Raw genomic sequence first — 17,391 nt, 5'->3', positions numbered from 1 at the left:
TAATTATTATAATTATTTTTAATTAAATAATATATAATTGTAAAATACCTCAGTGGGTTTATAAAACAAATTTTTTTTTCTACAGAAAAATGTTATTTATATATTATTTACCTGTATGGCTACATATTTCTAAATTATTATAATTCTTACCATAAGGTATTTTATTAAATGTATTTAAATGGTATCTTGACTCTAAACTAATAGTGAGATACCCAGTAAGTCTTTTAATTTTAGTTTTATTGTTTAAAAATGTCAGCTTGTAATTACTAATTTTGTTAGTAACTTACTATGATAAATCTTTTATTACCAATGATTATAACTATGTACCATGGCCCATGTTACATATTGATTAGGTAAATTATGTATTTAACCTGAGTTAAGTAATTTTGATAAGTATAAAAGTTGTGTTCAATAAATACCAAGACAAAGGTTACAGAGTACAGACTAAATGAATTGCCCTCTAAATTGCATAATTTAATTTCAATACATTGCTCCCGCTTTTGAAATACTTTTGAATTTCCTCTAAAATTAATAGTTATAGCCTTAAGCTCATCTATTTCGTGTAGGTAATATAAATATAAAAATATTTATAATTACTTGAGTCTTAATAAATTAGATGAAAACGATTAATAATATTTGTGACATATCTACATGTTCAGAGTATAATAATCTATACATCAGTTGACAGTTTAAGGATGGTACTAAATAAAACATTTAATTATTGATTGAGAAATGTGGTAATTTAATCATTTTTTAACCAAATAAATAAATGTTTTAAAAAAACAGACAAATGGGTAACGCTCTGTTGTAGGTACATACTGTGTCTAGATAAGTTACAATTGGTTGTATTAAATTTGAATTCAATGATATAAAATTATTGTATACAAAAACTATTCAAAGAGAAGATGATCTGCCGACTGTCAGCCTATAACATTTATAAGTATGATACTTAGTATTGCGATTCAAAGAAATTTATTTTGCTATTGAGCAGTAGTACTAAGGTAGGTTTAATTAATAAGTGCCGAAAAAATTGCATTTGAAAATGTCATTGTGTGTATATAAAATATAAAAATATATTTTAAAGTTTCAAGTACCCACAAATAATATTTTTAAATTACAACAAAATAACTAAAATGTTAATTCATTGTTTAAATAGGTAGGTCATTAATTTGGTCCAAATTTTAACTTAAGATGTCCATAAATAATAAATATGTTTATGTATTTTTTAGATTTTTTGGTTACAGTATGAGGCTACTTGGTGAGAAAACTTTGTTTTAAATTTTCAGCTCTTAGCTATATAAATTAAACATTTTATATATATTAACTACAAAATAATTTACAAAATTACGAAAATCCACGAGTTTAATCATGTGAACATATCCTATTTCGCAAAAATTTGAACTTCAATAAGGACCATAAAAATATTATTTGATTTTTGGCCAGACATTTTTTTTGTTATAAGTAGGGACACTTAGGGGTCATTTTGTATTACACTTTTAAATCTTAGATATAAAAAAAAATTTTTATGAACATCCAACTAAAAATAATCTCCAAATTATCGTGATTTTCGTGGTTCAACAACAACTTATGAGGAACCTTGCACTAAATTTTCAAGTTTTTTTTATATATATAATGATTAATTAATTACCTAATTAAATAATTTATAATATGTACTTATATAATATTGTGATAAAAATTAAAAAATCTATAAATGGTCACATACTCACGTGGTCGTAGTTATGAGTCGACTATACACTTCAGTTGTTAAATCTTGTTGTAATAAACATATAGCCACATAGGTAGGTATATAGGTAGGTATTTCTAAATAGAAATACTTAAATACCAACACTGACACACTGCAGTATTTGAAAATTTAATTTTACAAGCTTTTGCTGCAAGTTAATAAACATATTTCGCTTTCGAGATACTCCTGAAACCCTAAACTTTTCCAGTTCTATAATCTTTTTTTTTTATCATCGACCTTCGGAAAACATTGACTGTTCGGGGCGTACGGGCCATTAGTTTTTATTTTTATTAATTAGTTTACAGTGTTGTGATTACGTTGTTAAATTGCGTGGCTTAATGCGCAAATAATATGTCGTGGGTACCTACAGGCTACAATAGTTTGACGTAAGCTAAATTATATGCAGTTATTATTTATGCTTAACCAAAAAATTAAACAATTTGCAACTGTTTTAAAAAAGGTCTAAACTTGAAATGAATACTTTAGTGTTGCTCAAAATAATAATTTAAATTTCTACACAAAACACAACAAAAATAGGTATAACTACTCGTCATATTTTGTCATATAAATTATAAAAATAAAAATACTATTAATAAAAAAATAGGCAGGTACTATGCTTACCTAAATATAATCCAAAAATGATTTCCCATACTGCAATACACTGCCTTATTACAAAAATTAGAAAATTAGAAAAATACCTAAAATACCTAGGTACTTAGAACTTAGGTATTACGAATACAACTTTTTATCTCAAAATAAAGTGATACGGGTAATTGTATGTATGTGCTTTCCGAATTTCCAAGAAGAAGAATCTGAGCTTTAGCAAATACTATAGTATATGAATACTATAATAAAATGTTATATATACTATATAAATACTATAATCTATAGTATTTGGCTTTAGTTTGTCTTTTAAAGATTAATGATCAGTCCCATAGAACTCGCGAATCACGATATTTATACAGAATATTGCCTAAACCCAACCCCTTAAAAATGTTACGCATTTAACAATTTGTATGAGTTATTAGGTACATATTTGTAAATATCAAAATATATTTAATATTTATAAATCTATGAAGTTTATCTTCATTACGAAAAAGTTAAAGATATCTATTATAGATACTTTATACTTGATTAAACCTCTAAATCTTAGAGCAATAATAATAATACAACGAATAAAATAAATACAAATTTAATTACTAAAATAAAGCTTATTTCCTACAAACCACAGACAAAAAGCCAACAAATTCAATCAATTAAAAATTTTAATTTGACTTATTTAAATATATTTATTTATCTTCTGTTTAGTGGTCTAAATACACGAAAATATTACTCTCTTTCAACAAGCTTAAATGCACGATTAAAAATGCAATTAGGTAAACAAAAAAAAATTTAATTTTTTTTTTAACTATAAAATCCTTAAAATATATAAGATCTTCGATTGTGGTTTAAACTTATGTGTAACTCGACTCGGTAACACCCACCTGCTGCCTTGCCACTTACCAGAAAGTTCTCTGCATTCAATCAATCATAATATTATAGGTACCTACCCTGTTGACCGTCGACCGTCGGTGATGTTATGAAAAATAATGCCGCCTAATGTTATAAATAGGGCTGTGAATATGTAGAAAAGTGTATTATTTTTTTTGCCGATTTTGAAACGTAGCTTTGTTAGTATATAATTTGAATAGGTATTGAATTGTGTAACTACAAATCCATTTATGCAACTTTTATTTTGCATTTTTGACGTTTTTGATTGTTTAGGTCATTTTTGTCCATTTTTAGGTCATGTTTTCCTTTTTTAGTTCATTTTCAGTATTTATAATCAAACTTTGTCAATTGACAGAAAAAATGATTGAAAAAAAAAATTTATTTTTGTTCAAAGACTTTGTATATACGCCGTTAAATTAAGACAATTGCTAGATAAATACATAAAGTATTTGTGGCATATCGTATATCAGTCAGGAATCCCTAGATTAAGTCGGTTGATTAATTATTTTAGTAGTTAATTGTACACTAAGTTACTAAAGATGATTAAGGTACCCTTAAACAAATGTATTTTTTATTATTTTAACGAAATAAATACAAAAAAACATTTTTTTAATGTTCCAAGTGAATAGCATTAAGTATAGAAAATTCAAATTCAATCAACATTTTTATTATTTATTTTTTATTAAATAAACACTTTTTTATGCATGTAATGTACTTATGTATAATGTCCTGTACCCAAAATTAATATAAATGTAAAAAATAAATTAAAAACCATTTTAAATAAATCTTATACTAGAAGTTCTAGAATTTTAAATTGCTTTTTTTTGCATTTTAAGTGCATTTTTTATTGCATTTTGTTGAAATTTTTAATGTATTTTTTAAGGTTTTTTAGTGCATTAAATTCACAGCCCTAGCTATAAAATATCTCCTATTTTTTATAAAAGCATTCAGTATTAATAAGCCTAATAAATATAACACCTATTATAGTACTATATAGTATACTATATAGTTGGTACAGTTACAGAATTAATATCACGATTATTCAACGCGGATCCCCGTGTTCGACGGTCACCGTTTGCTAACCGTGTTCCGTCGGCACTCGGCCGGTCGGCCTCCACCATGCTCCACGCGTCCCACCATTGGCGCCTCCGTGATGCCAACGCACAGCACGGCATTATCGCGTTCGTGACAACGTGTACAGTCCCCGCGACCCGCCGCTGTTCCACAACACGTAGCGCTAAACCAGACTGGACGCGGCGGCGACACGAATTCACCGTTCTAATATTTATACACGTTACACGTCTTCACTACACGTCTTGCGTCCATCCGCCATCGTCGCCGTTCTATCAGTTTTCGCCCGTTTTGAAGAATCGATCAACGACAACCGTCAAAAATGGTGAGCATTATTGTTTTTCACAGTTTATTATTTAATTTACGACCCGGGTGATCTTCGCGTCGTCTTTTTACGGTCGATCGTCGCAATGTCGGCGTGTCCAACGTACTTGCGAGTGGCCATCGACGGAAACGCGATACGTGTCCTATAGGTGCGTTCCCGACGCCGTCTCCGCACTTATGGGCGCTTGGTAATTTGCTTGCCGTACACATTAGTACATTGCACTGTTTCAAATAGTTATGGGGAAAAGGTTAGGTGGAAAAAAATTGACAATTTTTTGATAACGGAGTGCTTACCGATACTTAGTAATTTTCAATCTATTGCAGGGTAGAGTTATAGCTGCGATATTTTAGATTTAGCCAATCATTTTAAGACTGTTCACACGATCTGTTTACACAGGTTCAAATTTTCAAAACCCTTATTGAGACCTCAACAATTATAATACCGTTTTAAAAGCTGGTGAAAGGTACCACAATAAATTTACCATGATAATTACTTAAAAATATATAAATATGTGTAATGCAGGGTTCTCAATAACAAGAGTGTACCACGCCGCGCCACCTTCGCGATTTATCTCACGACCAAAAATCCAACATGTTAGGTGGTATCATGCTTGGTTCCAAAAGCGTGGTTCATGCTCTGTGGAACATTGCATTAAGACCTTTAAGTCCTTTGCATTAAACAATTCTTCAAAGAGGTTATTGTATTTTTGAAAGCATGTGTTCTTTCTCCATCTTTTACATATTCAAAAAAGCAATTATACATTCAGCAAAACTAAATTTGTTTTGTTAGATTTAATATTAAGCGTATATTAATCTATTATTAAATTTAAAGGTAAAAAGACTAGGTGTTTAGGGCATCTTATTGACATATCAACATAACAATTTTTTAGCGAGTTATGAGTTATGACCATAAATTATTAATATTTTACATATTAAGTTAGGTATAGGTAACCCGCTTTAAAATTAAAGTACTAATAAAAGACAATGAGAAGTCCTAAATCAGGGATGGCAAACCTTTTTGTACCAGCGTGTTAAATAAAAATGTTGGTTGGATTTTGTTTTCCCTGTGTCAACTAATTCGATAACCCTTTAATTATTTTTTCAAAAACTTTAGTATCATCAAACTTCTACACATTCATGTGTTTCACTAAAATAGTGTACACGTGTCATAGGTTTGCCATCTCTGTCCTAGATAATATCCTCACATTTAAGATTGATAATAGATCAATCCATTCCAAAATGTAATCCAACACAAAATTGATTCTGCTGAACTTGTGTTAATATCAACTATGTTTGTGAGACAAGGATAAGGTTTGGTGTCTTGCTCTATCTTTTAACATTTTTAAAAGTACTGGTTAACCCGTCGGTTATCAGTCACACCTTGGCAATTTCATTAACTTGGTAGAAGATATTAGTTAAACGCAGGTATTTCAATTATAATAGTACGAATAATAATGGATTAAGGTGAGATTGAAGTGAGTGTCTGACAACCCCCCTCCCTCCGTCTTAGTATTTTTTTTACTTTAGGTATGCAGCTTAGTTATATAAAAATTAATAACATTTAAAAAATATATTTTGATATATACCTATTTTATAAATATATTTTTTTAATTTAACCACTCCCATTGAAATGTCTGTGTACACTGCTCTTTATAGTCTTCAAGATGGGCGTTTTGGCATATTTTAATTGAATTATTAATTCAAATTTAAATATACCTACATGTTATATATTATATTTATCTAGTTATAATATAAATATTTATTTTTTACCTATTAACTTAAACATTATTTTTTCAATCAGTTTCTTAAAATATTATTAAATAGTATGTTAATGTAAATAATACAAATTCCGTAAGTTTATAAATGTGATGTAAAATATGAAACATATATTTAACTTAAAATAAAACTACTCAATTTATTATAAGGATTATTTAAGTAATAATTTTTATCAAGAAATATAAAATACCTAATTTTGAAATTGTGTTACCATCAAATGGAATGTTTTTAAATTTATCTATAGGTGTACACATGGATAAAACAGAATAACCCGGTCTTACTCAAATCATTTTTATTAAAAATTTAGAAAATATAATAATAAAATTATTTTTCAAAATTGACATTTGACATCAAAAAGGCCCTAGTGACCTTTAAGGTAATCATGAACATTAAACCACCTATTTAAATGTAATAGAAAGTATTGATTTGTACTAGTAAAACAATTTATGAAGAAAAAATAACTATAGTCCTTATTTTAATCAAAACACATTAAAAATAGTTTATGTCATTATATGTATATCATTGTTTGTAACAATCTCCTTCTGTTTATTGTAAACTCGTGTTGGTAAATATGATAATTTTTGAGTTGTGTAGGTAATGTTATTTTTTAAATGTAAAAAAAATATCATGAAACTCAATATAACTATACTGTGCATTGATGATAGTTAAATATTTTTTTTTATTGATGATTAATTAATTAAAAATTATGTAGATACCTAACAATAATAGCTGTTTCTTTTTATAATTAATATTATAATAATAATAATCAGGGCATGGATTTTGACGTAATTGCATTTTTTTTCTGAAATGCTTGAGACAATGCTTCCCAGATACAAAAGTGTTTCAAATACTCTATGCTTACAACAAATTTTTGTTTGGTTTTTTATTGAGGCTTATAATATTAAAGTGCATTTTTAAACGTTTTTAGGGCATCATTTATTTGTTTAGGTTAACCTATTTCTAGTAACATAATAAAAAATTTAATACACAAAGGTAGGTTTTTTAAATAATCATATTACATCAGGTAATTTGGTTTTTAAATAAAACGATTGACAAATTGATTGAGATTTTTGAAGAAACCCTGGGAATTTTTCCAAGACTTTTTTTAGAATTTAGATCATAATTTCACTTTTTGATAGGCCATTTAAATCTAAGTCTTAATAATAATAGTTCTTTTGTTGGTTTATTTATGGTTTTCCCTCCTATAGTTGGAAAAGCCAATACAGCCTAGAAAAACATTGACTACCAAAATTATGCAGCTCTTTATCAGTGATGAATCATATTTTTAAATTGATTTATTCTTTTAAATATTGTTGTAAACCTACTATATTTTTGTTTCTTTAAGGCAATTATTAATATTTCTAAAAATGAACAAAAAATAACTTTATTATGACTTATGAACATAATTTACAAAGAGATAACAGGAAAACTAATAGTATGCTTTATTTTTCAGCCTGTAAATCCAAGTGCAATGCAATCAACCAACAATGGTCCCAGGTCTCCATCTAAACCAGGCGCATCTAGAACTGCCGGAAATGTGCTTAGACAGCGGTAATAATAAACCTTATATATATCAAGTTTTAATTGTTCTGTTACTTATTGATTTTTTTTTAGCTTACTCTCAATAAATATTGTTTTCTAAAATATGATAGCTGTTTATAACATAAATTTTCAAATATTCATATATTTGTATTTATTGTTTACCAATTACTGTTAACTTTATTTCATGGTTAATTTATTTTATAGAAAAACTGCTGCACCCACTACATCAGTTAGAAACCGTAACACTGGAACTAGCAGTGGAGGTATGTGGCGTTTCTACACAGATGACTCACCTGGAATTAAAGTGTAAGCATTTTCTTAAATGTTTTAATATTTAAAGCTTATACTATTTTTACATACACACATCATTTGTTGAATTATCATCATATTTTATTTATTTATTTTAATTCATAGTTTTGGGACTATTATAATTCATGCATGCTAAAGTTTTTACATTTGATCTTAACAAAAAATGTAGTGCCTTTTTATATTTCTAACACGTTCACTGCTGTACGTATATTTCTAATCTGGTTCCACACGCCACGTATTTACGAATAACATACTCGGGACAATTAAAGTATACGAAAAAAGCGGGAAACCAAAAACCGACTGATATGAATTTTCTGTTGGTATGTTCTGAATGGCCGGATAAATAATAAAACAGTGCCTCTATGGCCGAATAATTATAGGAGTGTATTTTCAATATGCACTGTGATGATCACGATCGGCAACGGAAGTGAACATGTTAATAAACATTATAATTAAAAGTTAACTTTATAATATTATGTAATATTCATGTGACATTGATTTAATGGTTTTTATTGTTTATTTTTCAGAGGACCTGTGCCCGTGTTAGTGATGTCTTTGTTGTTCATTGCCTCCGTTTTTATGTTGCATATTTGGGGAAAATATAATAGAGCTTAATTACTTTGTTTAATTTATTTTTGTATATAATTTATCTTAAGATCATTCCCGATTTTTTTTATAATAATTATTGAATTCTATATGGCAATATTCACTAAAGCATTATATTATTGGTTAAACAAAATTAAAAATCATCCAGTAAGTTTTTATCTATAAAAAGTTTTTATTTTTGTTATGGGTTTTTACCTCCAAAATAAAGTCTATAGTCAATGGGCACTGGTCCCTGCAGCCAGTTGTTCATACCCATCATTGAAATGATTGGTTCTTAGCATTTTACTGTTATGCTGACTTTACGTTATTCTATATCATCATATATTATAAAATAAATCGATTATAAAAATATAGGTAACCTTACAATATAAAACAAATAACACTCGTGTTATAAATAATTTAATAATTTAAAAAAAAAATGTGTATATTTATGATTTGGATACCACTAACACAAAAATTTTGCTTGGCATATGACAGCAGCACTTATTTTTTGAACTCTTGACTATGATAAAGTATTAGTATTTTATAGCAATGGTTCTCAACCTGTGTGTAGCATATTACTGTGGTGTGCGTCACAAAAACAACTGTTTATTTATATTGTTAAATAGGTTCTAAATATAAATATATGCATCAATTATGGTGTTATGGGGTGATGGTAAAAATCTGAGAAAATGATTAATAAATCAATTGTGAAGATAGTCGCATTCTCAATTAACAAAATGTTTAAGGTTGTTACTTTTTCAAAAAGCCATTTGTTTTAAGTGTGTCACCATTTGTATGGATCTAATAAGAGTGTCATTTTCATAAAATGCTGAGAAGCACTGTTCAATAGTATAGCAATTAAATGAACGAAGTGCCATGGTGCATCTTATGCATAAAATGTTAAAATTATTTTATTAACATAACTAAATCAAAACAAGTGGAGTATTATAAGTTCTGCATATGTGATTATCAAAATCATTTGTTGAAGTAGACTATTATTTTTGAGTCAAAGGTTTATTTGTTACACATACACTTGCAGATTTACAAGACTTAGTTTAAACTTAACTACTACTGGTGTCACCAAATGGCATCATCAAAACTGTGTTACAAAAAACACATAGTTTTTAGGTATACTTCAATAAGATACTATAAGAAATATACAGGTAATTATAAACAATAATTATATTATCTCATGTTTGTTCATAATCACTGTTTCATATTAGTCACATAAAAATTCATAATTATCCAATAAAAGTGAAAATAGAGGTTTATAAAAAATATAAAACGTTTAAATTATTTAATATTATAATTTATCCAAAGTTTTTTTTATTTGTTCATCATTGTTTTTTTAATTATTTGAACAAGTTCAGGATTCGATGACATCATATTCTCCAGAGCTGTTAGAATAGAATTTTTCTAAAACAAAAATTAAAATGTATTGTACTGCAGTTAAAATTAATATTATGTCATTATGATATAGTTTATCACTAAACTTTCAAACACCAAATAAATTACTAATAATTGAGTAGCCTATCTCCAATTTGATAAGTGATTATGTATCTGATATACATTTTTTTTTAAACTGTTTGGTTAAAAGTATTTGAGCGTAACACATATTGCATAGTTACCAAAACATCTTAATAAGAATTACACGTTACCTACAACCATAAATTAAAATATTTTAAACAGTATTTTGCATATTTTCCCAAAATCTAAAAACTTAGTGCTTAATCTGTTTTGGAAATAGGTATGCTTCTCAAATTCTCAATTAGGTACCTATATTATAGGTAGGTTTGAACACTAAACAATCAGATAACTAGTAAGTACCTACAATACATACTATATCTATCATTTTAAAAACCGGTGTATTTTGTTAAAATTAATTATACTCATTAGGAGCTGTACATCATTAGTAATTTAAAATATTACCTACTTGGAGAAATGACGGTGAAGGCATGTTACTGATGTGAAAACATCTAACCAGACCATTTGCATCACCAGTGACAATGTTCTAAAACTCACAATATTAATACTTAAAGCAATGGGATTCATACATGAATAGGTATTAATCGAATGATAGGCACTCACATTACCGTGTTTAGAAAATTTCACCAGTGAGAAGTGTACACCAGTATTGCACGTGAACATCATGACAGGCTCGACCGTTTTTCGTGCGAAATCCCAAATGCATATCACTGCTCCGCTAACACTGACAATAACCGTGGAGTTGATGGGTGACCAATCGGCATCGTCTACAGCGTTCTGCAAAGCATCCAAAATTTCATTAAGTTATATCAGAAACGATGATATTATACTTTATATTTAAGTGTAGTGATGAATATGTTGATTTTACAATTATGTGTGTGTATTTTTTTTCTCTGACATCACCCTTTAGGACAGTGAAAATGATTCGATTTTCTACATCTGTTTAGCTTCTTTTCTAGTAAGAAGGTAACTTCATTTTGATAGTACACGTTGAGAGGTGAGTAAACAATTTCTAGTAGTTTTCAAAAGCTTCGGAACCAAAAATTAAGGAAATAGTATATATATGGTTATAATCGTTTAAATTGATTTAGTTTTTTTAGTGAAAAATACTGACAGAGTCAGAACTTAGAAATTCATAAAATGTTTGTGTATAATAACTATGTTAGATTTGAATACTTTACTTGTATACATTATTTAATTATTATAATAATATAATGTAGGTATATAGTATATGTATATTGTATATATTATTTCTTTATATAGAAAAAAAATAAATCATAAATAACATAATAGACATCAGTTATTCTTATTTCATTATTCACTACACTTCTATGGTCTATGGGTCTATGCTCTACAGTCTACACTGCAGCGTTTCTCAAAGTGTGGATCGCGACCCACTGGTGGGTCGTCAGTCAATTTTTGGTGGGTCAGGAACATTTTTTGGAATTATATAGATTCCAAGAAATTTATGTTAGGTACCTCATTATAAAAAGTACATTTTAATTATATTAATTATATTTTTATTCATATTAATTTTAAACCTATAAAAAAACAAAATAGGTACCTAATAAAAATGTTTACATATTTATGTAATACAAATTTTGTTTTTCACAAATTGTTGAAAAGTGAAACAATTTGGGTCGTGAAAGATTTTTCGGGGGAAATTTAGGTCATGGTATTTAAAAAATTGAGAACTACAGCTCTACAGCATTACTGCAAGTTAATTAAAAATTACACATAAAAATGTGAATATTTTCTTAGGTAGTTAATTTAAATGCTGTCATTTTCAACGTGACCTGTGCCAACGACCATACCACGTTGAATACACCAGTTCTCGTCCGATCACTGAAGTTAAGCAACGTCGGGCGTAGTTAGTACTTGGATGGGTGACCGCTTGGGAACACTGCGTGCCGTTGGCATTTTACACTTTATTTAGTAAATATTTTTTATTATTTATTTTAGTTTCTGAGCAGAGCAATAAATATATTGATCCTACAATGATTTATGTTTTTTTGTACCTGTCATCACCTTTTGAGACAGTTAAAATGCTTTGTTTTTATAGCTAAGAATTGAAAATTTAAAACAAGAATTCTCATAAATAGTTCGTATTATAACCAAAAAATATAAAAACAGTTATTTTTTACACCATAACAAACATTTTCATTTATATCCAATATTTGAAAATTTAAAACAAAATTCCGCATAAGTTTTTCTTCCTTGAACAAAGTTAACCGAAAAGTCAAATAGGTAGGTACTTAAATATTTTATGAGCTTTTGAAGTTTTTCCGACATTGGATAACTATTTTCTTATTTTTTGCAATCCAAAAATAAATAACGATAGGTGCTTGAAATTAGAATTATCAACCAAATGTTTAGTTTATCATTTTCTATAGGTACATAATACAATTTTTACTTTTTTTTATAAATATCTTTTATACATTTTTTGTAAAAGCATGCACATTTATAATCATAGGTTGTTGTTATAGCAATTTAAAAATATTGAAAATCTTTAGGAACAATTTTTTATGAACATTAGATGTCCATACTTTGACGAAATTCGTCAAAATCACCAAAATTCACCAATCATTTTATTGTTAAAAATGAATTTGTATAGCTCATGATTAAAAATTTAATACAAGATTTCTTATAAGTAATTTTTCATAATACAATAAAAAAATTTTAAACTGAACAAAATTAAATATTCAAACAAAAAATAACTATTTCGGTTATTTTGTAGCAATTTAAAAATATTATTCGTGGGCAATTGAAACTTTTAAAGTAAATTATTACTTATTAGGTATGTTATGTTGTATTTTAGTTATTATACACACAGTGACATTTTCAAACACAATTGTTTAGTCAAAATGATTTCAATCTACTGTATTACTGATGTTTTACTATTAAATTACTTCAATAGCAATAGTATCATAAAAACATATAGATAGGTATAGGTAGATAGATATCTACTATATTAGTACCTACCTAATACTTATAAACCGTCTTCTCTCAGAATTCTTTTTTCGTATAGGGCTACAAATGAGCAATGATTTTACATCATTGGATTCAAATTTAACGTATCAATTTCAGTGACCCGAGTACACGGCACCTAATGTACAGCAGAGCGACAGAGCGAAGGTACCTACCTATGCACTTGCCCACTTTTTAAGTTTCTAAACATAATATTATGTTTAGAACCTACCTTATATCCCCGTTATGTCTACCCGTCCATTAGTTACGATTATTGATATCAAAATAAATTTATTTATTGCCCGTATAGTTACCGGACAGTATAAAATATATAACATGGAAATACAATTTATTGCGTGAGATTTAAGGTTGGAAATCGGAAATTCAGCACGCTTGCTGCAGGGTGAGCTTTCCTAACTTGTTTGAATCTAAAACCGTTTAATGTAGTGTGCCCAACAAACGTACGCAATAACACAGGGATAGTAATGGCACGTTGACGTTTTCCATCCAAATTTTTATTTGCCAGTCAGCTCCGTATGTTATAAAAATACTCGAGCAGAAAGGCGAAAATTTGATTCCGTAAACTGGACCGTTGTGAGCCATGAAAATTCTGTCGTAATGATTGCAGCTGTCGATCGTGTTCTGTAAAGTTTAAAATATACATTTCAGTATGTTGTATACGTGGCACGTGTAATAGCTATTCATTGTTCTATAATCCCAAACGGTTTACAAATTATTTTAAATTCGTTAAACCCTACGAATACTCGAACATTTACTTTATATTTAAATGACGATAAATGATAAAAATGGCTGTATTAAGTAAAATAAGTATAACTGATCATTTATATACATATCAACATATCTGTAGTACCTATATGTACCAATACAGTCAATACAATAACTCCACCAATTTTTTTATAGAAATTATCTACACGTCTAACATTTAGGTAGGTAGTCAGGTAAGTAGGACGTATGGGTACTTATTCTGTGATTCGATTTTCAAAATTATTGTTAGTCAAATTACTTTGGATCGATTGCATTATCAAAACAAAATAATTGTAATATTAAAAAAGTTTTATACTATTATTGTAATTTAAATTTGAAAAGTGTATTACATATTTACATTTAAAGCGTTTTATTTGGATAAACAATTTGATCAAATTGAAAAAGTACTCTCCAGCTTTTGAAAAGTAAACATGTTTATTTTTAAATTAAAACTCCTGAAGGAGGCGGGTAAAATTAACTAAACATTTTTCAGGCGCAACAGTTACCAATGTACATTCATAAATATTGGGTTTGAATATTTTGATCTAGGCGTACTGTTAAATGACTTAACATATTATGTCGTATGTGTATATTGTGTAGTATGTATACGGGGTACAGTAATAAATCGTTTTAAAAGAAAATTAAGGTGCTATAGGCTATAGCTTATTGTTCAATGTTCTCACAAAGACAACTGACAAGTAGTGCCCTCACAGATCGAAATTTTTTTTCAACGTTAATACAACCTGTATAATGTTAAATGTTTTTTAAAAAATGATCAAAATCGTGATCGTTTCTCCTGTATATTATTTTTTGACCATATAGAAACTTGAAATCGTTCGATTTTACATCTGTACCTAAGACCTACCTATTGTATGGCCACCGGGTCACGCTTAACTGGAAAAAATCTCTGAATATTAATGTTTCGCCCCTTAATTTATAGTCGACTGACACTCGTAGAAAGGCCTATGCGTTGTCTCCGACTTACAAACGTAGACAGTATAGAATATAGATACAAGTAAACAGGATACTACAATAAATTTGCGTTTGGCAATTATTTTATTCGACAAGCATAACATAAAAGTCATAAAATAAATAATGAATGAAAGTATGAAACAAAAGAACAATAAAAATAAGATTAATATCACGAATACATATAAAATGTTATGAACATTTTTTTTTAATCTCTTTAACATTAGCTAGAGTGGGAGGGCTAGAATTGTAACAGCTCAAGGGGGGGGGGGGCTAATAACCTCCACCAAGTTACCCACTAATTTCACTATTGCTATGTATTATGTACTATGCCAGACGGAACACCTTTATAAATAAACCTACCTGTACGACGAAACCAACTTTAGTCCCAATAAAGTATGAACTCTTATTAGTTGGATGAAACGATATGACCGTTCCGGGCATATTTTGAACGATGGTCGAATGGTTGAATTTGTTCGGTTTTGCAGCATCGTTTCGGATTCCACAATATATTAATGACATTTGTTCTGAAATCGATTTGACATTGATCTGCTTATAAATTTTCTATTTTGAGATCTGTGAGGAGGAGGGAAGTGCGATGGAATCGTTTTCTAGCGAAGGAAAGTCATTAATATTACATCGCATGTAAAATTCTACATTAACTATGGTCAACTACAGTTAAGCAATACATTTCTATAGAGCGATCAATCACAAGAAAATCGACTCCAAATCAGTCTATAAGCTTCAACCAATATTTTAAGTATTATGAATAAAATTAATGTTCAATATTCTAATGATCTCTAAAACGCTATATACATTTAATATGCAATATGTTAGTCGTTTACCAGTGTTGTAAGTCTTGGAAACACCACCTGACCATTTTCGTACTGATCCATTGCCATCCACGGATAGTATAAATTCGTCTTCCGATGTATAACTTTTTTGTAGAAACGACAGAACACCCCATATAGGAAAGTTTTCTAAGTGTTTCCTATAATTTTATTTATAATAATATTATTAAAAATAACTTGATTTAAAAAAAAACATAGCTGGCAGTAGGTACTTTAGTTTTAGTAGGTACCCTGGTACCCAGCAAAAGCATCAAACTATAATAGTAGCTGTAGCCTATAGAGTTTAAACACGAAATATAATTAAGTTATTTAATTTGATTTGACTACTTATTTGATTGTAGTCAAAACTAAATGTTTCTATAACTTACATGAGGTAGTTTAGTGGTATGGACTTATTTCTTACCATTTAAATTTATATTATGATATTTATGAATTATTAATAACTCAAATTTACTCAACCAAAAAATGAATTTGCCCAAACCGATGTGACCTATGTGTAAAAAACGCATCAAGATGTTTTCACCTTATTATCTATATGGTTACCTATATACTGGAAATGTTCTATTATAGTTCATTTTTTGGTGAAGGTAAATACTAAATAGGTACTTGAAATATTTTATAAATGTAGGTATAATTTATATGTTAAAATTTATTATAAATTATTATTTGGTATAACAGATGAACAAAATGTAAATAAATTAAAATTATATTTATGTCGTTCGAGACTTCGAGTTGTGAGTAGGTACCCACGATCATACCGGTTTACCAGAAGTGTTCAATGTTCATAGATACTGCGGATTTTTAAATATAATATTTTATTCAATTTATTATACTATTTATTTCCTATATATTAACAAATTATTTTGTGTTATAATACTAATATAATTTTACAGAGATAAAAATTATAATTTACTCGTTGACTATCATCGGATCACATATATCTTGGGCTATGTCCAATATGTAGATGCATCCTCCGTGACTACCAGCGACGAGTACGTTGGCGTGAGTTTTTGAGAAATCAAGACAAGTAATGGGCTTGTTGAATTCGTACATTCTTTCCGGATAAACTGGATTCTTTAGCGACCAACAACAAACAGCCCCTTTAAAACCATTTGGTTTGTCGTTCCATTTGCCATATCCTACTGCCAAAATATCCTAACGTCGAAAATAATTAGAATGAAACACATATTAATTAACCACAAAAAACATACACATTTTGTAGTTATTTAAAACAATCTATTCTTATCTGCTGGGGTATATTTATAAATAATAAAGATATATTATACTTGAAATTGTTCACCAGTACAGGTATTAATGTATTCTAATATAATATTAATATATTATTATTATGTACAAATTATTTATTGTGTGCCTGATTAATAAAATTAATATTTATGTATTCTACACAAATCTGAAATCACATACGCTAATATTCTGGTATAGACTGTTTATTTCAAATAAAGAAAAATATATATATATACCTACTGCTGCAAGAGTACAAAGGCTACT

At 28.3% G+C, this 17,391-nt stretch overlaps 2 protein-coding genes across 8 annotated transcripts in view; one reads left to right on the top strand and one right to left on the bottom strand.

The window, feature by feature from the left end:
- Positions 1–4,464: 4,464 nt before the first annotated feature.
- Positions 4,465–9,021, top strand: LOC111029802 (protein transport protein Sec61 subunit beta). Its single transcript, XM_022308981.1, has 4 exons — positions 4,465–4,631; positions 7,860–7,957; positions 8,153–8,254; positions 8,785–9,021. Exons 1-4 carry the CDS (start codon positions 4,629–4,631, stop codon positions 8,870–8,872), a joined length of 291 nt encoding a protein of 96 aa, XP_022164673.1. The 5' UTR covers positions 4,465–4,628; the 3' UTR covers positions 8,873–9,021.
- Positions 8,909–17,391, bottom strand: part of LOC111029798 (WD repeat-containing protein 78-like) — a 43,179-nt gene continuing 34,696 nt past the window's right edge. For 3 of the 7 annotated variants that reach the window (XM_022308970.1, XM_022308977.1, XM_022308974.1), the window contains 6 exons: positions 16,796–17,037; positions 15,877–16,022; positions 15,395–15,558; positions 13,763–13,939; positions 10,779–11,107; positions 8,909–10,261 (listed from right to left, as the gene is read on the bottom strand). In XM_022308970.1, the coding sequence (XP_022164662.1) occupies positions 10,246–10,261; positions 10,779–11,107; positions 13,763–13,939; positions 15,395–15,558; positions 15,877–16,022; positions 16,796–17,037 (1,074 nt within the window). In that variant the 3' untranslated portion in view covers positions 8,909–10,245. Of the gene's footprint in view, positions 10,262–10,774; positions 11,108–13,762; positions 13,940–15,394; positions 15,559–15,876; positions 16,023–16,795; positions 17,038–17,391 lie in introns of all 7 variants that reach the window. The other 4 variants (XM_022308972.1, XM_022308975.1, XM_022308976.1 and 1 more) reach the window with 3 other exon arrangements.

The sequence above is a fragment of the Myzus persicae genome, unplaced genomic scaffold (genome assembly GCF_001856785.1).
Source record: "Myzus persicae strain clone G006 unplaced genomic scaffold, MPER_G0061.0, whole genome shotgun sequence".
In the NCBI taxonomy this organism is placed as follows: domain Eukaryota; kingdom Metazoa; phylum Arthropoda; class Insecta; order Hemiptera; family Aphididae; genus Myzus; species Myzus persicae.
The sequence above is the reverse complement of the archived record's forward strand: the minus strand, read 5'-3'. Positions and strand labels throughout refer to the sequence as shown.

Bases quoted from the DNA above. Each gene is read 5' to 3' on its own strand.
- LOC111029802 (XM_022308981.1), top strand. The intron at 7,958-8,152 runs GTAATAATAAAC...TTTATTTTATAG, and splicing joins GGAAATGTGCTTAGACAGCG to AAAAACTGCTGCACCCACTA. The intron at 8,255-8,784 runs GTAAGCATTTTC...TTTATTTTTCAG, and splicing joins GACTCACCTGGAATTAAAGT to AGGACCTGTGCCCGTGTTAG.